General features: G+C 43.6%; 2 protein-coding genes and 1 pseudogene across 2 annotated transcripts; 1 reads left to right on the forward strand and 2 right to left on the reverse strand.

The window, feature by feature from the left end:
* The first annotated feature begins 650 nt into the window (after positions 1 to 650).
* On the forward strand, positions 651 to 8,309 carry LOC120650653 (annotated as a pseudogene).
* A 545-nt stretch (positions 8,310 to 8,854) lies between these two features.
* On the reverse strand, positions 8,855 to 11,838 carry LOC120650654 (E3 ubiquitin-protein ligase HAKAI homolog). The gene is made up of 3 exons (XM_039927859.1): positions 11,486 to 11,838; positions 10,559 to 10,617; positions 8,855 to 10,155 (listed from the first exon to the last, which is right to left on the reverse strand). The coding sequence occupies exons 1-3, from the start codon at positions 11,801 to 11,803 to the stop codon at positions 9,066 to 9,068; spliced, it is 1,467 nt and encodes a 488-aa protein (XP_039783793.1). The 5' UTR covers positions 11,804 to 11,838; the 3' UTR covers positions 8,855 to 9,065.
* A 4,254-nt stretch (positions 11,839 to 16,092) lies between these two features.
* LOC120650655 (ABC transporter G family member 11-like) lies at positions 16,093 to 20,828 on the reverse strand. Its single transcript, XM_039927860.1, has 10 exons — positions 20,215 to 20,828; positions 18,634 to 18,923; positions 18,385 to 18,556; positions 18,172 to 18,294; positions 17,953 to 18,081; positions 17,662 to 17,856; positions 17,443 to 17,529; positions 17,087 to 17,359; positions 16,781 to 16,888; positions 16,093 to 16,641 (listed from the first exon to the last, which is right to left on the reverse strand). Exons 1-10 carry the CDS (start codon positions 20,638 to 20,640, stop codon positions 16,300 to 16,302), a joined length of 2,145 nt encoding a protein of 714 aa, XP_039783794.1. The 5' UTR covers positions 20,641 to 20,828; the 3' UTR covers positions 16,093 to 16,299.
* Positions 20,829 to 23,559: the final 2,731 nt, after the last annotated feature.

Consider the following 23,559-nt stretch of genomic DNA (forward strand, 5'->3'; position numbering starts at 1 on the left):
TCTATTTGAAATCTAAATCCACCCATGATTATAAAGAGTTTTTTATTTCTAAACATAATACAGACGGAGATGTTTACATCCACACGCACACTTATTCTATGAATAGATATGTATCAATATTCTTATTATTGCTTTATGGAGACTGAATTTTATACTCTTTATATTTTAAATAATATAAATGACCACTAAATACGATGTTAAGAATAGTGAGTTAATAATAAGAAATTTCATAAGCTTCAGGAGATGAAAAAGATTGTCATATCAAAGCTCACTATTTACTCTAAAAAATTTCTTAATTTTATATGGCTTCATAGCTTTAAATAAACTTTATTCGGAGTGGCTCCACAATAAGATGCTTTCAAAGTATAATTCAGATAAAAAACTGAAAAGGGAGAAACCGGAAAACCTAACAAGAGGCCGTGAAGGCGTGAAGGCAGGAGGAAAGCCAAGTAGCTGTTTGGTTTCCTTCCTCAACATTCCTTCTCCCTTCACCCACCCACTCCCACCACCTGACAACCGTGGCGAAGTTTTAGCGCCAGCGAAGAGGCCGCGGGTGGGGGGGAGAGGATCTTGACAGCGAGCGAGGCAATCCGAATCCTTCTCTCCCCCGCAGCGGGAGTCCAAGCTTTTGATGACGGCGGCCGTCGCCGATGGCCACCAAGCGAGCCTACAAGCTCCGTATCCTGTGAATTGCCGGTTTGGGGATTCTGAATCGGATTATTCGAAGTCGGATTGCTTTACCTGCTTGTTTGAATCGCACCAGCTAGGTTTTAATTGGGTTGGATTTGCTCCCGGGGAACGAATTCGGTCCTGTTTCCGAGTCTCGGGTTGTTCTGGTGTTCACTGTTCATGTTGGTTTTGTTATTGCGAGCATGTGATTTGGTGGAGCACAGGGCACGAGTTTCGTAGGCCATAGGAACCATCCGAGCTGCCTTGCTATTGCTACTTGTGAAGTTGGTGACAGAATGAAATTTAGTGCGAGAATAGAAAGTGGTATTGCCAAGTTTCAGATCTGGAACATTACGGTTTTTTGCAAAGATCAAACTAATTTTGCTGGTCTGGGTTAGCCAGAGAAAGGAGAATCGTTCTATTGTCTGCCAGCAAACTTTACTCCTGTGCTCTGTAGTTTGGCATTTGTGTGACAGATTGCATCAATTGCTGTAAATGGGATCATGCTGCACATTCTGATTTATGAAGTCCTCGCACCTATCAAATGAAAGTTGGGAAGGTCAATTCAGAATGTCTAGATGCCATACTTTTTATTCTTTCCATCGAGAACTTAGGTCTTAGGTGCTTGTAACTTCATGCCAACTATTTCTCTTCGTTGAGAAGTCCATGCCTGAGTATGGACTTAGTGTTATACCATCAATTGGTGCCATTTCATATTGATAATACCAACCCCTTCGTGCAAACCGTGCAAACTTCAATCTAGGCCATCGGATCAACATCCAAGGGGGTGCATAGGGGGAGTGGGAGAGGGAATTTGCAAAAGTGTGATTAGAGGCGGGCGGTTAATTGTAACATTATTCAATCCCTCATGCCCCTTGGATGTTGATCAGGTGGTCCGAATTGAAGTTTGCACGGTTTGCATGAAAGGGTTGGTTTTCACCTGATATGTTCCCTATCATATGAACATTGGGAGGATCAATTCAGAATGTCCAAATGTCATACATGTTATTTCTTTCCATCAAGAACTCAGGTCATTGGTGCTTGCATAGAATGAATGGTTCAGCTACTGAAATATAATCATGGCGCCACAAATATAATTCATTTGTCGTTGAGAATGTAGGTGCTAGCATAGCATGGGCAGTGCTGCTGGCCTGCTACTGGTATAAACTTAGTATTACCATGGTGTCATTTGATGTTGAGAACGTCAATGGTGACCAGCCATGCTGATAATATGATGAGTTATTAAGTATTCTCATATGTATTTTCCGTCATTATTTCCTTGTGGAAAATGTGTATTTAGATCCTTTAAAAGTGAATTATGAAATAAAATTTAAAGATGTTGTGGTTCAACCATGATAATCCAAAACATTCTATTGTATCTTTGACTATATCTGAAGAAAGTAAATTCCGAAATAAGACTTCAAACTTTTTGTGGTAGTATCAGTTGTCTATATCTTGTTTCCTTGACAATTATCAGAGGAGTTTGTTGCACATGCTTCCAATGTCAATTGTGCCAAGTTTGGGAGGCGGACATCAAGGATCCTCATCACTGGTGGGGAGGATTTGAAGGTCAATCTTTGGGCTGTAGGGAAACCCAGTGCCCTCCTGGTAATTTCCTATAGGATATGCTGCCGGTTCGTGTGTATTGTCATTCTCACTTTTTTTGGTAATCAACCATCTAATTCAACTGATGTCATTGTACATTACAGAGCCTATCAGGCCTTACAAGTCCAATTGAGTCAGTGAGCTTTGACTCTTCTGAACTTACCATAGGTGCTGGTTCTGCAAGTGGAACAATAAAAATATGGGATGTTGAGGAGGCGAAAGGTATGAACAGTGTTGATGCTTCGGTACATTTTGCATTGAATACATAAACTGCAATTGTGTTATGCAATTGTCTTTGTTTATATTGACTATCGTTCACAATCGCAGTTGTCCGAACTTTCACTGGGCACAGATCGAATTGTGCATCTCTTGATTTCCATCCTTTTGGAGAATTCTTGGCCTCTGGATCTTCAGATACAAACATGAAAATATGGGATATCCGAAAGAAGAGATGCATTCACACATACAAGGGCCATACCTAGCGAATTGACGTACTTAAATTTACTCCTGATGGTCGATGGATTGTTTCTGGAGGGGCTGATAACTCAGTGAAGGTAAAATTGCGAGCATGTACAATAGTTTTGATGCAAAAGTTTCTAAAATCGTAGCACCAAAAATTCAAGGTGTTTTCGCAACCTGGACTGTTATAGCTAATATTCCTGATCACTGAAACTATGTTTAAAATATCTTGCTAGATCTGGGATTTGACGGCCGGGAAACTCTTGCACGACTTCAGTCTTCATGAAGGTCCAGTCAACTGCTTAGATTTTCACCCCCATGAGTTCTTATTGGCTACAGGTTAGATAACAGGTCCTATTTTTTGAAGATTGTACATACTCACACTGTGGTGGCTTTTTCCTGGGATCACAATTTCTCCTTATTTTTTTTCTAATATAAACTTTTTACTTTTTTATTGTGGCTTATTACTCCCTCGTGCTTTTTATTTATACGCCATCTGGAGATTCAAGTGACATTCCATGCTGTTCTTTTCAAAACTTTTGCAGGTTCAGCTGATAAGACTCTTAAATTTTGGGACCTTGAGACTTTTGAGCTGATTGGTTCTTCTGGACCTGAGGTACCATTTCTATATATAATGACTCAGAAAGTGATTTTTTTTCATGTCCCAAATTCAAGCTATCCTATGTTCAAAGTGTGAATCAGCATAGCTGTTGAACCCAAGGTTATGTAGTCATCCGGAAAAGCTATCTGCCTAGCTCTGGGAAGGCTACAATTTTAAAAAGTTGTATTTAACCAGGTGATTTGATCATGTGCTTGGATTAAATGAAATATATTTAATTTAAGATCTACCATTATCAATTTATAAACTACTATAATCTTACAAGGATTCAAGAAAAACACATGAAGTTAGCCTGTAGCACCAGTTCTTTTTTATGTCTGGGGTCATGAAATTGTACCAATACTGCAGCATGCCAGACCAAAGATTGCACCATATGAAAAATAGTTATTATTAAGCTTATGTAATGTAATAATTTGTTAATGAAACAACTATTTAAAAATTGAGGTTTCCTAAAATAGGTATATTGGTATGTACTTTTTGAATCTTCTGAAGATTGTTCATAAGCCAAATTGGGGTACATAACCACACCTTTTGTATTTGAGTTTAATCGAAAGAAGCTAATTTTGCCGTACATTCTCAACTTTGTTTCTTTTCTTGGATATAATATAATTAACCTTTTCCTGCTTAATGCAGAACAGCCGAGAATACTTTGAGCCGGTATGGTTTCTGATCATCAATTTCTTCATACCATCATATTTCTGGAATTTGCGTGTGGAATTGGATGAGAGATTGAGAGTGCTTGTTGGAAACAAAGCACATGATCTGTAATCAGATAATCAATTGCTTAATGGCAGCTGTCTTCAATTTTCAGGCTAATGTAGTTCGTTCTATGAAATTCAACAGTGATGGTAAAACACTTTTTTGTGGATTACATGAATGCTTAAAGGTAGATGCCCTACTGATTTATTACACAATCATTTCATTTTAAGGAAATATAATAGTGGAACAAGGTCATTACATATTATCACTTTGCTTATAGGTTCTTTCCTGGGAACCCATCATATGTCATGATGTGGTTGATGTAGGCTGGTCCACATTAGCAGATCTAACTGTTGATGAAGGAAAGCTTCTTGGTTGCTCATATAACCAAAATTGTATTGGTGTGTGGGTTGTGGATTTGATGGTATGAAATATTATGAATAGTTTACTATGTTAGCAGTTGGGTCGTTTTTCTTGACATGGTACTTAATAAATTTTCAGAAACATGAGCCCTATGCTGATAATTGTGCTGGATCACACTTGAATGGCAGTGTAGATGGGCTAATTCAATCTGATAATAGCAAATCAGCAGTGCTTGGTAGACTACCAGTTTCCACAAGCCCAGGTACTTAAAGCATCCATCACATTTCTTACAACTTATCCGTTTGTTATCTCTGCAATCTAAAACAAGATATAATTTTGTTCTTCTTGAAGCAGCCGATGAAACTGGTTCATATACTCTTCTTGAACGCTCAATGTCTACTTCAAAAGAGATTCCTGTCTCATCTTCTTCTGTGGTAAGGAAGAGATTGGCAAAGCCACCTGGGAAAAGGGATCACCAGCTCACAAGATCTGATTCTGCACCTCTCCTTTCTCCTAGAGTTAGATTGAACCCAGATTTCTTTGACCGCCAGAAGAGACAGCCAGGCACTGCTGTACCTTTACCAGCATCAATAGTTTCTAAAGTGGATCTCTCTTCAGATGCTGGAATGCTGTCTCATGATTCACGTGCACCGGCAGCTCCCATGTATAAATCAGTATCCCATATTTTGGGGTATGACAGTAAGGAATCACCTTTCTTACCTGTTCTTGCTCCAAGGCATAGCTCCAAGGGGAATGTTGATCCCATTCTCAGTGAAGCTGCCACAGGTGAGTTACCAGTTACTGAGCCTCAAAATATAGAAGTAGGTTTAATTGCTAATCATGGCAAAGAAAGTGGCAAGTTGATACATATAATTGATTCAAGGAGCTCAAAGATGGTTGAAGAAGTTGGCCGCATAAGAATCACTGATGATGTGGATTATAAAAACATAAACCCAGAAACTAATTTGAGAGGTAATCCAGATATTGACTATACAAGGAGGGCTCCAGAAAGCACAAAAGGGCATGAGCATATATTTCTGTCAAAGCCTATTAGTTCACAGAGGAAATTTATCAGAAAATCTTCAGGCACTGGGGATGATAGCCGTTCTGATTCAGTATGCCCTGAAAGTGTTGAGTTTAATGAAGCTGGTAGCTGGTCCGGCGTGTCTTGTTTTGTCAAACAAAATTCTGATGCTGCATGGAATACAGAATTTGCCAACACAGACAGAAATAAAGTAATCGGAATGAGCCAATGGATGGAATCAAGTGGAAAGCACGCTGTTGAACATCGTAAGTCGTAAGTCGTAGAGACGTGACATTGTTCTTTTGGTTTCAGCCTCCTTCAGAATTATCACTAAAGCTCAATGGTTGGAACAGGACCTTACTCTTCTAATTATGATAACATCCAGTATGTGCCAACATTATACAGCTCGGTATGTTTACATTCAAGATTGTGTTATTTGGACGTCAATTTTAGTATAGTTGATATGTTTTCATAATGCACCCTGTCTTACTATTTTCTGCAGAGGCTGCACCCTTCACTTCCTGGAAAACTTGGTGCTTCAGCTAGTGATGAAGATGATATGTATGGTCTAATGGAAAACCATCAAGAATTTATTGATATAATGAAGTATCGGCTAACAAAACTAGAGGTATAAAGGTCCAGAATAAGATCTATTGAGTAATTATCAAGAATTCATTTTCTGGTATGAGACACGATTATGTTATATATATTGAGTAATTGTAGTCACTGTGTCATATACTGATATTTGCAGGTGGTTTATCGGTGTTGGCAAAGAAATGATATAAGGGGATCTATTGATGCTACATGGAGAATGATGGATTGTGTTGTCTGTACTCTTGATTACCATCTTTGTTAGAGTTCCATGCATTGCGATCTCTGACATGTTCTCTACTCTTGTAGGTCACTACTGATATAATTAATGCTCTAATGGAGAATAGTAATCATATCACTTTAGATATTTGCGCTTCTCTCTTACGTCTTTCCTCCAGTCTTCTTGAAAGCAAATATGACAGGTGATTTCTAATATTTTCTCTTAATTTATGCAATATTAGAATTGTGGGATTTATTTAAATTTGACCTTGCTATTGTACATTTTTTTATTATTTGATGTTATGGGCGGTCAACTAGGCTTATTGGGCCATATGGGCCCAAGTACTGTAGCGTCGCGGTACTGTAGCGCCGCCAGCACTTTAGGGTTTGTTAGGGATAAGATTAGAAGTCTTAGGGGTCAAGTAAGTCACTCTATATAAACAGAGGAGATGTATCAATCTAATCAATCAAGGAAGAAGAATCAATCCTAAATCCTCCAATTCTCCAAGCCGCCGGAGCAGCAGGGCCTACCCTGTCCTCTGTCGTGTCCAAGCCGCCGGAGCAGTAGGGCTAGACCCTGCCCTCTAGCGTGTCTCTACCCTAATGATCCAATACCCATGACATTTGAGTTCAAACTGACTAAATGCTTTGCGGAGAGTTGGACCTTGTGATGTAAGGAGAATCTGGCTATAAATCATCCCCCTTCCTGAATAAAAGGGTTGGAACTCTGAATGCATTGATATAACATAGTGTTCATGGTTCAGACTTTAGCCAATTGTATTCTTGGCTACGACTACTTGTATAGAATTCTGCATCACTAGAATCAAATATTTTGCGCGATTGTGTTTTTTTTCCAATTCAAATATTTCCATGCATTAGTCTTATCGGTCGCAACTGAACAGTTTAGCTATTATGTAAGGGTCCAAACCTATACCTGGTCTCAGAAAGAAAAGGCCAATATTGAACCTGCCATGGCTTCCTTCACTGATGGTAGCACCAATAGCATCATTTATTGGTGCATGCAATGGATTGTGCAATCTTTAACTACCATTTAAACAGTTTTAACTTCTTAATATATTGATACGTAGATCTCCTGCGTGTTCGAGAAAAATTTTTACACAGTTTTAAGTTTGTTTTTCCACAGTTTGTATATGGTGCTAGCAGTATGGAAAATGACTGCCAATATAAATTGCAACAGTAACTATTTTGTTAGAAAAGTGAAAGCCCATGATTAACCTCTGTGCTTTGACATTCTCTGATGCAGGCATCTGAGCGTTGCCTTGGGGATGATTCTTAGCCTTGTTAAGAGCTTTGGTGCCACTATTTATTTGGCTTTGTCGGCTGCGCCGCCTGTTGGTGTGGACCTTGAGGCCGAGCAGAGGTATTTCCTCCTTTCATCTCATTGAAATGGTTCCTGCTTCTTGTCCCATATGCATAAAATAGATTTGCTTCACTAGCGCATATCTTGCCAGGTCGGAGCGGTGCAGTCTATGTTTCCAAGAACTGAAGAAGGCGAGCGCCAGCCTCAAGTCGCTGACAAGGTAAACTTCAATGGCACTGAGTATCGCATAAAACCTCAAAACACATTTATTCGAGTCGACTGAAATATTTGATGCCCATCCCTTTGCAGGCGGCAAGGCGAAGTTGGGAGATTAGCGCAGGAGCTCGCCTTTTTTCTTCAGGATATCTTGCAACTGTCAAGCGTGTAAACAGTGACCAAACCGCAACTCACAAAAATTTCAACCCCCTACCCTTTTTCCTTTGGTCATAACTCATAACAGATATTAGGCACATAGGATGAGCAACTATAACAGACGAAATATATAGAAATTACACACAGGTGTAGGATATCAAAGGTGTCACAGTTACATATAGCAGTGTGAGTTTCCTTTTTTGGGAGAAAGGAGGATATAGCAGGTGTAAACAGTTACATACTATATTTGTACAGTTTGCCCCCATATTGCACATTGGCAATTTGCTGATGTTTTTTCCTCCCATGTTTTTTTGGTTAGCTGAGCAATTGCGTACTCTAACATTAGTCTGTATCACCCTTGCGCAAGAGTGACGCACAAATCAATCGAGAAAGGATCTGATTTTTTTTTTTGAGATTTTTCTGCGTGTTTGCTTTTGCTTCTAGAGGTCTCTCGTTTCCCCGCGGATAGGTCCCTAGTAACAGTCCTAGTGCACTTGTATCGTCCACTTTGAATCTTTTTCTATTGTTACGTTCCAGTCCTCGGGTTCGTTATGCTCACGTTATAAAATTGAACATGGACATGTACTGTACGCAGGCCCGGGTGCTCAATTGTCCCAGAGTCAAGCGAGTCCTCATCTTCTTATTTACTCAATCAGAACCCAATCAAGCGAGTCCTCGTCTTCTTATTTGCTCAATCAGAACCTTTGTTGCCCTGTTTTTGGCATGTACTGTACGCAGCCAAAACGAAGCAACTGAACTAAAATATCTCGAAGCAATGGGCATATCAGCGTTCAGACATTAGAAGTTTAGAACACAATTCAGCACATGTTGAAACTTCTAACACTTCAAAATTTTTTAAAAGACAGATTTATTTCATCGATTGTACAATGGCACACAATCAACTATCCAGAACTAAAATTTCAGAAATTGCAAACATTTCATTCAAACAGGACCAGTTATAACATAATACAAGCTCCTTCCACCAATAGCTGGGCAGGCACTGAGGGGATAGAACTGAGCTACCTCATTCTCATAAGTTACATGCTAAAACGACAAAATTACAATTTGCTCAACGAATTAACATGCAATTTTGGTAATAACCATCAGTTAGTGCACAAAAAACATCAACTCCTGTTAAAAGATTGCTGTGAGCCGGATGGAGGTTGTGTAGGGGGAGGTGGGGGAAGTGACATCTGCATTTGCATCGGCATAGGCATCTGTGCTAGAATACCCCTTCCATCACCTCGATCTGACATGCCTGGATTCATGGAGCCATCAGGAATGCCCCCAAAACTAGCCTGCACGAAGGCCATACCACCACCACCCTGAGGATCACCAGCACAATCAGCCATTCCCTGCCCAAGGGCCATTGACTGAAATGGATTACCCATCAGTCCCATAGCCCATGGGCGCTGAAGCCCCTCAGGGAAGCTCATAGGACCAGCTGGAGGCTGGACACCCGACATGGAACCTTGGTCTGATCCAGTATCTGGTAGTTGCATCTGGAAAGGGGCAGCAAAATACTGAGGATTTCCATCCTGCTGGAGAGGATAATTGAATGGTGCATTGGGGATCATAGGCTGATTCATATTCATGGGCATCATAAAATTTGCCTGATGAGGAGGAATTGGTGGAAACATAAAGGGTGCATTAGCCATCAATTGTTGCTTGTCCTGAGTACTGTGGTCAGATTCTTGGCGAAGTGGCGTTGCCGCACCAGGGCTCTCCTGGCGTGACTGAGAAGCCCAGTTGTAGGGCCGGTCAAATCCTTGAGGTGGGTTGTTCTCGGCCTGAGCATCCCCTGATTGATATGAGTGGCGACCATGGAATGATGGCGGTTTTGAAAGCATTGGGGGCCTTAGTGGTGTTTGCTCCCTGGATTGGTGGTAGCGGGAGCGTTCTTCACGATCTTGCATGTGAGAAGTTGAAGTGGGTGAAACACCTGGCCTTGGTGGAGCCCGTGCAGTGGACATTTCAGGCGTTTGAGATTGTCTTTGAGTATCCCCTGCAGAAGCACGGGAGATGTTAGGAGCATCTGACTCGTTACGTTCTTCCTTCTCTACATTAGTTTGTAGGAGGTTAGCATGGGCTTCAGGCACATGAGACTCAAAATCTGCTTTCTTAAGGAAAGACTTGAGACACATCGGTGCAGCACAGATAAAAATCCCTTCCATCATTTTCACACTCTGTATCTTCTGAATACGCTCATCACATCTGCAGCAGAACAGAAGTTTAAAATTGACGACAGCTAAACTCTATAAGAGAAACACAGCAGCTATCCATATTAATTAAGGAATGAAAGCATAAAATTTCCAGGAAATTGCCTGCACTATATTTGATAACGTGTTAATGGTACAGGTACAGGATATGTCAATTTTTAACCAATATATGAATCTATCAATTCAAATGAACAGAACATCAGAATCATTCAAGACTCAGAATCCGTACAAGAAACCAATTTACTAGAGTAAGCTATATCATGTTTTGCTGATAACCCACTGAACTACTGCATGTTACCCTTACTGTGAAGACATGAACTACTGAGTAAAACAAATTGCCATGAATGTGAGAATGAGACGGAGCAAGTTAGGAAAAGTTCGGGAGTTAGAATGCTTACAGATAGCAGCTGGAATCACTTCTTGCACAGGTTAAACAAAAGGCATGTTCGCAAGGAATCTGAAACCAAGACAAATTCATTACACTATTACAGGGGCCAACTGCTTATATTAGAGAAGGATCTATAATTGAGTGGCCACATGTATGCAGTTATTCAGGGAAAGGTAGAAACACAGGAAGTCAGGAACATAAAATACGGAATACTGAAGATAACAGAAACCAAGATGATTCCAACCTATTTTACATGGGGCAAGGCTGTTTCTGTTTGACTTGCTTACGAAGTAGTTCAGAACAAAAAGAAAAGGAAAGCGGACAATATATGACTAATTCAAGCTTAAACATAACACTAACAACTTATGGCGAAGATTTATTTCATGATGCAAATGTATGAATAGTCCATTTAGTATTATATAAATTAGGCTAATAAGTATCAAGTACAAGCAAACTGTGTGTGATCTGTTGAACAAATAGATGCACTAGAACTGTATGAGGACAGCGACACTGCCTTCATTCAATCCAATACAGCTTAAAACTAGGCCAGTAATTATTAGCTCGCCTTACAAATGGAATTGCTAGAATACCAAGCCACTAATCATTCCCAATGAGCTCTTGAAAATTAAATACATTTTGGTGCTTTGTTCCAACCCTCATAAATCTAAAACCCTAAAAAGGAGCGTAAGACAAAGAAATGTCCATCCCCTGGTCCATTATTTACAATTATGTTACCGACAGGGCATGATTAAGGCTAGTGGCGTCCCTGTGTTAATTGCTAAACCACAAAATTTGCTAACTCCGTCATAACTTGTAAATGGCTATAGCATCAATCGCGGTTAACTAAACCTGTAATTTAGCATAGAAGCAACACGAGCAGCGCAAGCTCGCGGTTTGATAGCCGCATAAAAAAATGCTAGGGTTTAGGAGTCCGTACGAGGCGGCCGTAGATGGCGATGGGGAACTCGCAGCGGGAGCAGATGTGGACACGCTCCCCGAGCGGGCGTCGGGAGCGGCGCCCGATGGCGCGCGCGGCAGCGGCGGCAGAGGTCGTGACGGCGCCGAGGCTCTTCGCGACGGGGAGGTCCGCAATCACCAGGTGATCGGGGCACGCAACGGTGACTGACTCCGGGACGCCACCGCCCAGCGCCGCAGCCGCCCCTGCGGCGGCGGAGGCGCCGCCCGCGGCTGCCGCGCCAGAGACGGCGGCGCCGGAGTCCGACGAGCCGATCTTGCTCAGGCGGATCTGCAGCATCGCTAGGTTTTTTTTTTGCCCCCACACTTCTCCGGTGGGTTTTATTTGGTGGGTTTATTTGCTCGTTCTGGACTCCGGAGGCCCAGAAATCATACTTTCAGTTTCGGCCCGCCTGAGCGGGCCATGGGGAGGGTTGACTCAGTGACCCTTTTGTCTTTTCTTTTATTTCATTTTTCGCCTCTCGAAAAAGTTGTCTTGTTTTTGTATTGTGTGTATGGCTTCCTTTTGCTTTCCCACACTTGCAGATGAATTTTATTTATTTTATTAAAAATATGAATGAAAATATCCAAAATTTGAATGGAACATATCGAAATTTGAATGAAAAACAACCGAAGTTTGAAAATTGGGCTCAGGATGAAATCTAACCGAGGGACATGCTCAGTTGAACAGTGAACACTGCTGTGTGTCTGACAAACCCAAGCTCTCTACGCTATTCGTTTCCGACAGCTTTTTTTAGCTCCTATCACTAAAAAAATCTTACTATTTAAGAGTATCAAATAAAATCTGTCTAATTAATCTATGATTTACTATAATAATGCTACCGTAACCATTCAATAATTATAAATTAATATACCCTATTAGACATTGTTTGTTTCCGGGGATGGGGATGTTTTTAAGTAGTTATCACATCAAAAGGAATCTTACTATTTTAGAGTATCAATAAAATATATTTATAAAATTTTTTGACAGCTGAGTGCTAATTTGCGAGACAAATCTAATGAATCTAATAAATCCATAATTTGCTGCAGTGGTGCTACAGTAATCATTTACTAATCATTGATTAATATACTTTATTAGATTCATCTCGCAGTTTAGCCCCTGGAGTTCTGCAGTTAGTTTTATAATTAATTTTTATTTAATATTTTTAAATACTAAGATTCTTTTTGATGTGACATGGATTAAAATTTAGTCCTGAAACCAAACAACCCCTTAGATTTATCTCAATTTAGTCTAAAAATTCTGCAATTAATTTTATAATTATACTTTATTAATACTTATAAATAATAAAATTCTTTTTATAGGATATGATCTAGAGTTTAGCCCTAGAACCAAATAAAACCTCGAGCCCTCAACCGCTGGTACTCCGTGACAGTGACATCCGGCTGTCTCATCTCTGTCCCGAGCCTTTGCGGCCCAGATCAAATCAATCAATCAGCTCGCGCTGGACGCGACCCAACTCTCTGTTCCTCTGGAGAATGTTTCCCAATCGGAACGGAGTTCAATTAACTCTTTATCTTAGGCTCTAAATTTTTTTATAGTATTCGTCATATCAAATGTTTGGATACATATATAGAATATTAAATACAGTTAAAAAAATAATTAATTACACAATCTAACTAATTAGTCCGAGATGAATCTTTTAAACTTAATTAGTCTATAATTAAATATTATTTGTTAAGTAATAACGAAATGTGCTACAGCACTAAAATCCAAAAAATTTCGCGAACTAAGCAGGGGCTTAATCGTGCATGCAACGCAATGCGAGCTGGATTATGTTGCGTGTCTCTTGTTAGAGCACCGCCTACTACTTAATGACTCCGAGTTTGGCGGTGCCTGCCGAACCCTCAGCTCTCGTTCTCTCTCCCTGCAGAGGACATTGCCTTCCATCAAACCTTCAGCCCCATCATCTCCTGTCAGTAGTCACTACTGAATAGTCCTGATCTGATATTCCCAAACCTAAACCCATGCAGGTTTTGTACTAGAAAATTACAGACGGTCCTTGTGAACAATCAGGTAGTGAAGAATTGAAGAAAATCGTAGACACCCCAGGGGAAAGAAAAAAAAAGGGGGAACGACAAGAACCCATCCTACCCAATTGACCGTAAGGCGACACGATTCAGTTACTCTGCCAGTAATTGCACACCAACTCTAGCCGCCTTCGAGAACCGCGTGTAGCGCGGGTGGCATAAGCCGGTGGGTGGCTTCCTGCCCGCCCAGGTTCGATCCTGGATCGGCTTGGGTGTCCCACCGGGCTGTGTCCCCAGAATAAATTTCGTCGTCTCACATGGATGTGCCACAACTGTCATATCTCTTAGTCGTGGTGTATAATCTAAGTATATATTGTAGTTCTAGTTTGCGCATTAGGGATATGGCGCATTAGGGATATGAGTGGGTTAGAGATGTGTGTTGGTTTGCGCATTAGGGATATGAGTGGGTTATAGATGTGTGTTGGCGCGTGAGTTCAGATACTATAATTTTTATGAAAGATTGAGGCAATAAAAAAACTCTAGCCGCCTTCCTGTCGACGGATCCACATGCCATGCCCGTGCTCGAGCACAAAGAGAAAGGACGGCCCCGGGCTGCAGATTGAATCCCGGAACGCCGTACCGAGGAAGAGATGGAGAGCGAGGCTGCATCTCTCACCCCACTTGTCTCCCCCGGCTTGTCAATTCAGAAGTACTAACGCCGTTGCTGGAGTAACTCCCAGGTCCCAGCACCTAATAATAATCCTCGGCCAGCACCAAATCATGCGAAAAAATATCTGCGAATCCTAGCCGAACTTGCCTGCGAGTTCATGTGCCGTCGCCTACCTGCAGTTTCTTGCACGGCTGATGCTGCAGCGGGGATACACTCTGTTACTAGTTAACAGTATTTTTCTCTCACACCAAATCAGCACCAGCTATCAGCTACCAGCAAACTAACAGTAATTTTCCCTTACAACAAACCAACAACAGCCTCCAGCCGCAGCCAACGGATCGCGTCAGGTCACTAACGCTGCCCGCTGCAATAACTTCGCCATGCGACCCACCCACAGGGAGCATCGATGAGCTCATGGCCTCACGCTGCTGGGACCGGGAGAGATGATGAGTACTCGTCCTGTGATCCGGCTGGTATGTTTAGATCAAACATAAAAATTTTTTTATTGGAATCTTGCTAATTTGAAGTACTAAATGAAGTCTGTTTACAAATTTTTTTGCACAGGTGGGTTGTAAATCGCGAGACGAATCTAATGATGCTAATTAATTCATAATTAATTAATAATTAGCGGATGATTACTGTAGTATTACTGTTGCAAAACATGGCTTAAGTAGGCTCATTAGATTCGTCTCGCGATTTACAGCCCATCTATGTAAAACGTTTTATAAATAGACTTTATTTAGTACTCCATACATATATCGAAACATTCGATGTGACGATTTTTTTGTATTTATGGGATTTATATGGTGGAAACTAAACCTAACTCCTCCTGCTAAGCAGTAAGCACTGCCTGATGGAGTGATGGGTCTGCGACAGAGCCATTCCGTCAGGTTCGGATCAGAGGCCGTGTTTGGTTGAATCCACGAAAACTTTTGCGCTAAAAGACGAATGTCCGCATGCAGTACTAAATGAAGTCTATTTGCAAAACCTTTTTAGGAATGTGTGTAACTTTTCGAGACGAATCTAATGAGCCAAGTTCTATCATGATTGGCTACAGTGATGCTACAGTAACCGCGCTCAATCATCCTCTAATCGTGCGGTCAAAGACCTCATTAGCTAGAGCAACTGCTACAGTACCATAGTTGTGGAGGTAATTTTGTAATTAGACTTTATTTAATACTTCTAATTAGTGGTCAAAGCATCGTTTCTCTCTCATCAAAACATTTTCACTCCACAACCAAACATGGCCAGAAGCGGCAATGAATTAGCCATGGTGGCAAAACAGTTTGGCACTTAATCGCCATAACCATGCCGTGTCCTTTCCCTCTCCTGTTCATGTCGTAAACCGCACAGTGTGTATAGTACGTCAGTACGTGCATGCTGCTGCCCTGACGAGATCCATCCATCCACCGGCAAAAAAAAAAATCTTCAGTACACGAGGTGTCTGTGCATTGTTGCCATTTATAGCGCTGTTTTTCACGCACCCACTGCTACAGAAGATGCTACCTGCACTGTGTTGCATCCATGAGAGATCGTTTCACCGAGCAGCTCCAACGTTGATTTTCTGAGGGAAGAGAGTAAGATTCTCATGGTGCTCCACCCTGGGGACAAGGGTGGTGCTGGATTTTGCACCGGGTTACAAGTAAAAAAAGTTACATGTACTTAGCCAGCTGGGATTGGTGGGAGAGGGGAGAAAAAAGTTAGATGGTGACTTTTTTATTTAGCTGGGCACCAGGCTAGGGAATGCTTCATGCTGGACCAAAACCATTCAAACTTTACCTTCGTGACATGTCCATGGTGCTACTTGGTCAGATGGATATACGTTGCTGCTGCTCTGATAAGAGCCAAAGGGAACATTCGGGCCTTTCTGTATCCTGAGATGGATAAACCCGGCTGGAAAAAAAAGATGAACAATGGTTGAAACAGAGAAGGGATCAAACCTTGCATCCAGCTGCAGATATACATCGATCTTAGAAGTCCATCAAAGAACACTCCAATACAGCGTCAAGCATGCAGTTACTACTATAGCTACACGCATCCATATGACCATATATATCACAGTACGGTTTAGTTTAGTTTCAGCTTTGAGCCTTTTTGTGCCACGCCCGCATTCTTCAGGTTTTCTGCACGGCGATGCTTCAGGGGAGATCGCCCGGCAGGCTGGCCACGTCCACCACGTACCCGCGGAGCGACGGCGACCGGGCGGCCAGCTCCACCTTGCGCTGCCGCCGGTTCTGCACCCGCCGCCGCGCGATGTAGCCGCGCACCCAGGGGGTCACGTCCTCGCTTATCTTGATCATGACGAAGAAGAGGAGGCGGTAGATGACGATCATGCTGAACAGCACGGCGAGGTCCAGCCACTTGGACCGGTTCACGTCGATCTGGAACACGTTCTCCAGGATGTACTCCCCCGGGATCTTGGGCAGCTCGTCGTCCTGGTTGTTGAACACCAGGCCCTTGAGATCGTTCTGGTACTGGCCCTGCAAGATCGATCAAGAACGCAGTCCATGCGTTGCATTCATTATTCTGATCTTTCTTACGGATTAGTATATTTGATTTTAGAATTGGGATAACTGGTAGCTTCTGCTAATCACTGTGAAAAAACTACAATTTTTTTACCTGCAATGCCCAGTAGTGGAAGCTGATGTATGACATGGGGTACCTCCAGAAAGGCTTTGGGATGTCATGTGGAAGCCTGAAGTATCCTGATACAAGCATGAATATGCCCTGTCCATTTCCAAGGATTGTTTCCCATTAAATGTGTGTTGTTATCATCAGAAGAGAATATAAGCATCAGCTTTATGATGTGTGGTTCCATGCACAGTGTCAGAATTAATCCAGAATTCGGAAGCACAGCATTTTCCTTTTCCTAACAGTGCCTGATAGATGATGGATAGGTTCAAGCTGTTGGGATGTTCAGTTTACCTGAATTCCTGCACCGATAATGATGCCCATGAGGAAGTTGGGGATCACGCTTGCAATGGCCATCATCAGGCTCTCGACAACAGTAACGCTGGCATAGAGGGCCAGGACGAAGAAGAGGTAGTGCGTGAAGCCCGGGTGGAGGCGCACCATGAAGTAACACAGTGTGCCCGAAACGAAGGTGATCAGGATCAGGAAGGGCATGGCTGACAGTGTGTTGCTGATGACAAAAGCCAGCACACCGTAGTGCCCATTAAGCCTCTCCCTTTGAAAGACCTGAACAGTGAAAATTCAGTTAGTAGTGTTAGGACCTGAAGAACTTCTCTAATGTCATTGCTTCTTTAGTGATTTCCACAAACCTTCATGTCCTCGACAAACGATGGAAACCCTCCAATCGACATGAATGTGACAAAGCCAAATACGAAAGAAGCGCATGCGCCCCGAGCCTGATTGATTTTATTCATCAGTTTTGTCAGATTACCAACGTTGGGTTTCGGATTCAGGATAAGTAGATAGTTTTAATGCGTAAGATGTAACTGAAGAAAAATGTAAGCATCAACTGTAGAAAGAACTTTTACCAGAATGGAGCTGTACCCAGTGCCGACATTTAGGTAGATAGTCCCAATGCAGAGTGTCACAACAATGTAGATGATAAGCCTCAACCAGTAGTATCCGAAGTCCCTCGACATGTTGATGAACGATCGCCTCGTGAGTGTGAACGCCTGCATCGCAAAGCTAGCTTGGCTCCCTCCCGAGTCCAGCACTGTTCCTTTCTGAGACAGCAGACCACATCTATCCTCTTAGTTCTACTAAAATGGACTAGTAAAATTTTAATTGTTACAGATCGCTGAAGAAAATTAAGTACTTACAACCCGTGCCATCTCATCTACTTTCTGTTGTGCATTAATGTAGTACTGTGAGTGCTGATAGTAGCTTATCAGCCTCCTCATTGCCTCCGAAGTTGTGATTTTATCGAGCGGATCGTCAGATCTTTCAAACTACATATGCAAAAGGAGAGCAATGATCGTGAGATGTAAACCAACATGGTACAGCAAATACTAGGGAGCTGACAAAGTTCTGAAACTTACTCTCGTCTTCATTGATCCTTTCAGAGTGGCCTTCACCTTGTCAAAATCCGAATTTATGCACCTGAGAAAATGATCCGACGGGTTGCGCATCGGTGGGCATGGGAAACCAGCTTGGGAGAAGAACTGCAGGATGAACAATATAGCAGATGCTTCAGAGATCCCATATGCATAGCAGAAATACTGTTACAAACAAGAGCAACCTCAGATTGTTACCTCACATGCCTCAGAGGCCTTCCCAAAGTAGACAGTTTTCCCCCCTGATAGAAGATACAGACAGTCAAAGAGGGTGAACACCTCACTGCTCGGCTGATGCACCGAAGCGATAACTGTCCGACCATCTCTGGCCAGCCCGCGCAGCGTCTGTGTAACGAAGAATGCTGAAGCACTGCACAGTTTTTTTGTGGTTGCAAATCAGTCACTTTGGCAGACGATAGATACCATGGGAGATGTAGCAGTACATACCTATCGAGACCACTGGTAGGCTCATCCAGGAAGAGCAGCCTGGGCCTCATCAGTATCTCAAGGGCGATGCTGACCCTCCTCTTCTCGCCACCACTGATCCCCCTCAGATGCCAGTTGCCAACGACCGTGTCAGCGCAGTCCTGCAGCCCCATCTCGATGATGGTGCCCTCGACCAGGGCCTGTTTCTCCTCTCTGGGCATCTTGTCGGGGAGCCGGAGGCGCGCCGAGTATGAGATGGTCTCCCTCACCGTCAGTGTGCCGATCAGGTTGTCATCTTGTGTCACATAGGCCTGAAATTGCAGATTGACCGTAACTTTCAGTACCAGGATGCGAATTCATGGTGTGAATTATGACCAGATGTTTAGATGACATCGATCAAATATTCAGATGCATGCCACATATCGAGATCCAGGATCATCACTTTCATACTGCTTTGAATTTGACTGCACATTTCTCTTAGGTACTAAGTAGTTCGTGGCTACTGGTGCTCTTATATCTTTCGATTAAGGTACAATAATATGAAAGTCATCTTTTAGAGATTACGCCGTATCTTTTTCGATTAAGTATAACAAAAAACCGATAAGAAAAGACCAGCAAGGTCACTACAGATCATGAGCTTATGGTGACCCCATGCTTAGGAGACCGGTGAACAACACTCCAACCCCGGTTCCCCTTTTCAGGAAACATAACTGGCGTGTTCCCACACCAACCAGTGAGTGTTTAACCCCATTACCAAACGCACACCCGAAAACAGACAGGTGACAGCGAAGGCAGATGGCCCGATCTTGACCGGAGCCGGGTACTGATCTAACCCCAACCAAAAAGGGTTTAGTGGAGTCGAGCCTAGAGCCCCCGATTCAGCATGACATCTGCTGAAAGCGAGCAGATCAGATGCAAACGCGAAGCCGATGCCAGCCAGAAGGCGGCAAAGGATACAAAAACAGCAGGCATGTGACCTGTGATGTGTGAGGAGTGATGTGAGTGAGCGAGTGACCAGCTTCTTTCTCCATATGAGTGTTGGTGTTCAGGTGAGGTGATGCAGGAAGATCCAAGGAGAATTCAGGATCACGGATGTGGTTGTGGGAAAGAGACACCACCAGGGTGCTCCAGAACAAGGAAAGTGTGATGTGTGCTGCCGAATAGGTAGTACACCGGCTACTTGCTAGATAGCTGCCTAGAGTGCTGTACCTTTTGACGTGTCCAAATCAACTCCAAAAATCATGGGAGACACATGGTCAGTTTCGTTTTTTTTTCACACGGAAAACGTTCTTTCTGGGAAGGGCAAAAAACAAACTTCTGCACTAGGAAGGATTTGTCTGTTTATCCATCCATCAGATCAACATCTAATAAGTCAAGGCTGGAACATTTTACTAGAAAATTTCTCTCTCTTTTTTTTCCAGTTTTCATCTGCATATATAGTTGGAAGCTAGTGCTCAAGAAAATGAAAATGCCATTTGATGCATTGAGCGATTTGGATATGCAAAATTCCAAACAAAAACCAGAGTCAAGCCGTGTTGTTGAGAAGGAAGGATGAGAAGGCCAGCGGACAGCAGGCTTGGCTAGTAGACGACGGTGACGTACCGCGGCGCCGAAGGAGAGGTTGGCCTTGCGGCCGTTGAGGAGGATGGTCCCGGAGAGGAAGGCATTGGCGGCGAGGCGGCCGGCGAGCGCGTCGAGCAGCGTGGACTTGCCGGAGCCGGAGGGCCCCATGAGCGCGGTGATGGTGCCCGGCTCGGCGTGGCCCGTGAGGCCCTGCAGCACGGCCTGCGTGTCGCCGTCGGCGAGCGCGACGGTGACGGCGAGGTCCCGCCACGCGAGGCGCGCGGACACGTCCCCGAGGAGGAGGGCCGCGCCCGCCCTGTCCCGCCACAGCGTCTCGCTCAGCGGGCTCAGCACGGGCCCCGCCACCGCCGCCGCCTTCCCCGCCGAGTCCTCCAGCTCCGCCGCCACCGCCGCCGCCGCCTCCCCCCTTCCCATTGCCCCGGCCGCCGCTCCCCCTTTCCTCATGCACCGCCGCCGCGCGCCACCACAGGCGAAAACAAGAATGGCGTCTCTCTCTCTCTCTCTGCTCGTCCTTGAAGCCAATTCACGCGAGAGGAGTGGTGGTTCCTTGGCTGGCTTGGCTTGCCGGGGGCGTGTCCCCGCGCTGCAAGTAATGCGCGCGCTTGCCCGCCTGCCCCGCTCTGCCTGCCGGGGGTGGCGAGTTTTATGAGCGGGAAGCAGGGGGTGGATACGAGGGAGTAAATGGAGCAGCCCGAACCGTCGGTAACCGGTCCGGTTTGACCGGTTACCGGTCAAACCGGTCCGGCCCGGTTCCAGTTTGGTCTGGTATGGAATCGGTCCAAATTTAAAATTTAAATTTAAATTTAAAAAAATGAAAAATTCTCAAAAAAAATTCTAAAAATACTTCAAGTTGCGACGAATCTAATGGTGTCAAATTTTCTCAAAAATTCGTTCGTTTAACATACTTTTCGGGCATTTAAAGTTAAAACAAAAAAGAAAAGGGAAAAAATGAGACGGCCCATTAAAGCCCACTTGGTAAACCGGTCTAACCGGCCGGTATACCGGTTGCACATGCGATTTTAAATTTAGATTTGAATGCAAACCGGTCAAACCGGCCGGTAAACCGGTCAAACCAACCGGTAAACCGGTCTAACCGGTCGGTATACCGGTACGAACCGGTTGAACTGGGAAGTTTGAATTTAAATTTGAATTTGTCCGGTTCCGACCGGTAACCGGCCAAACCGGACCGGTATACCGGAACCGGAGGCCGGCGGTTACCGGTTAGCGGTCGGTTATTAAAACCCTGGCCGTGAGTGGTATATAGATAGAGAGGCGGGGAGTGACGGGGCGCAAGTTATGAAGAGGGGTTTGACTTTGACCTCGGGTCAAGCTCAAGCATCGAGCATGCGATGCGGGGGGGAGGGTTGGCGCTGGGCATGCCCTGGTCCAGGCCTCTCCTCTCCCTAGGCCATGCGGCGCCCGCCGGGGCGGGGCGAAACCGCATGCGTCGCGCGCAGGCCTCGCCGGCGCGTCCCGGCTCCGGCTGCACGCGATGCTCGCCGCGCGTCGACCGGGCGGGTTGACGAGGGGAAAGTGAGTTACTGGTAGCTCTCCAGTTCCCCCCCCCCCCCCCCCCCCAAGTTTTAGCAAAGTTATGGCCTGTACACGTGAGCCGTCGTCGTGTACTAGTATTTGTACGTTGGCATTGCTTCTTGGACAGAAGGGGGTGATGCATTGTTCTGCGAGAGACAAATATGAGGGGTGTCATCACGTAAACAAGTTCTGGTGCGGCTTCTATTTCGGTTACCAAGAAATGTTGGAACATAGTATATCGGGCAAGGGCTCGCGTGTGTGTGAGGCACCGTTTAGTTGAAACGCAAAAAATTTTTGCAAAAGAATTCTGCTCATTTGAAGTACTAAATGAAGTCTATTTACAAAACTTTTTGCATATATGGGTTGTAAATCGCGAGACGAATCTAATGATGCTAATTAATTCATAATTAATTTATAATTAGCGGATGGTTACTGTAGCGTCACTGTTGCAAATCATAGATTAAGTAGGCTCATTAGATTCGTCTCGCGATTTACAGCCCATCCATGCAAAAAGTTTTGTAAATAGACTTCATTTAGTACTCCATGTATGTGTTGAAATATTCGATGTGACATTTTTTTGTGTTTATGGGGTTTATGGGGTGGGAACTAAACAGTGTTGTATGTTGGGTTAGCTTCAAACGACAGCACCATCCACCTTCTTTTCAAAACAGTGAGCATCTTTTTTCTTCTTCATTTCTTCTCCACTGCATCTACCGCCTTGCCTGCTAGTTTACAGCATCTCGTAACTTATATTGGGATATTCTAATAGAACTTTTATAGATTATTATGGGATATACTTTCAAAATTCTCCAATAATCTCATCCCAATTAACCTAGCCTATTGGAAGAGTCAAAATTCTCCCTTTATTTGAGGAGAGTTGGGGGTGAAAATGTAAAATATTGAGATAACGTACCCAATAATTACTGGGGAGAAGGAGAGGTTTTGGGGAACTGCTGGGAAATATCTTTTTCTCAATATTATTGGAGAAATAAAGACCGGTGGAGATGCTCTTACATTCATCTCAAAAAGTTCCTCCGCTCGATTGATTCATCACTCAGCGCTTGGCAACCCTTTTGCCCCCTCCACTAATGGTACCATCTATTGTCGTTTTGTCTCTTAAGCGTGGTGCTCTGGTATGATTTTTTTTGTGGGCATGGATTTTTTCCTTGTGGAATTTGGAAAAAAGGGAATATAAAAAATTGTGAGGAAATTAAAACCGGAGTTGATAACAAGTGTTTGATTTGGTGGTGTATTGCTCCCTTGGTCGCAAGTTAAGAAATGTGGAACCATTTCATTTTTTTTGTCCTGTAAACGTTGATCCAATCCTTATTAAAACACTAGAATAGTTCAATTCATATATATACCTTGTATGCATAGTAAGACCTCCACAATTAACATACCATGTTCATCGGTACCATTCCTCAACCCCCCCCCCCCCCCCCCCCCCCCCGTACTCCCTTCATTCAGTTATTGTAGTTATATTTCCAAACTTTTAAAAATCAGAATTTATCACTATATATATATTAAGCCTTCGCTTCGAGAGTCCACAAGTTGCCCGTTCGTTATTCTTCTACAGTAACTCCGGCGCAGCATGCATGCCTCAGGAAGGAGAAAAAACAGGGTCTGTTGGTTTTCAACATGGGCTGCGAAGTTAATAATTGTTGGAAGCGAGGAGTCTCACCAAAAAGGAATAATAGAAACAAGGAGAGGGCCTAAGGTTGTTAGCCCAGTTGGTGCGAAGCAACCAGTGGCACTCCACAGGTGGGGGTTCAAACCCCCACCGGGGCGGATTTACCCCGCCTGTGGGGAAAAAAACCCTCGCTGTGTTTC

Source organism: Panicum virgatum, chromosome 9K (assembly GCF_016808335.1).
Source record: "Panicum virgatum strain AP13 chromosome 9K, P.virgatum_v5, whole genome shotgun sequence".
Taxonomy (NCBI): Eukaryota; Viridiplantae; Streptophyta; class Magnoliopsida; order Poales; family Poaceae; genus Panicum; species Panicum virgatum.

What these genes read in the sequence shown, in the direction of transcription:
- LOC120650655 (XM_039927860.1), bottom strand. Translation starts at nt 20,640, where the DNA reads ATGAGGAAAGGGGGAGCGGCGGCCGGGGCAATGGGAAGGGGGGAGGCG. An exon ending in CGTTTGTCGAGGACATGAAG is followed by an intron (nt 17,360 to 17,442) that starts GTTTGTGGAAAT and finishes TTCACTGTTCAG; the next exon opens with GTCTTTCAAAGGGAGAGGCT. An exon ending in TTATCGGTGCAGGAATTCAG is followed by an intron (nt 16,889 to 17,086) that starts GTAAACTGAACA and finishes GGAAATGGACAG; the next exon opens with GGCATATTCATGCTTGTATC.
- LOC120650654 (XM_039927859.1), bottom strand. Translation starts at nt 11,803, where the DNA reads ATGCTGCAGATCCGCCTGAGCAAGATCGGCTCGTCGGACTCCGGCGCC. An exon ending in TCGCCATCTACGGCCGCCTC is followed by an intron (nt 10,618 to 11,485) that starts GTACGGACTCCT and finishes TCTTGGTTTCAG; the next exon opens with ATTCCTTGCGAACATGCCTT. An exon ending in AGTGATTCCAGCTGCTATCT is followed by an intron (nt 10,156 to 10,558) that starts GTAAGCATTCTA and finishes GTTCTGCTGCAG; the next exon opens with ATGTGATGAGCGTATTCAGA.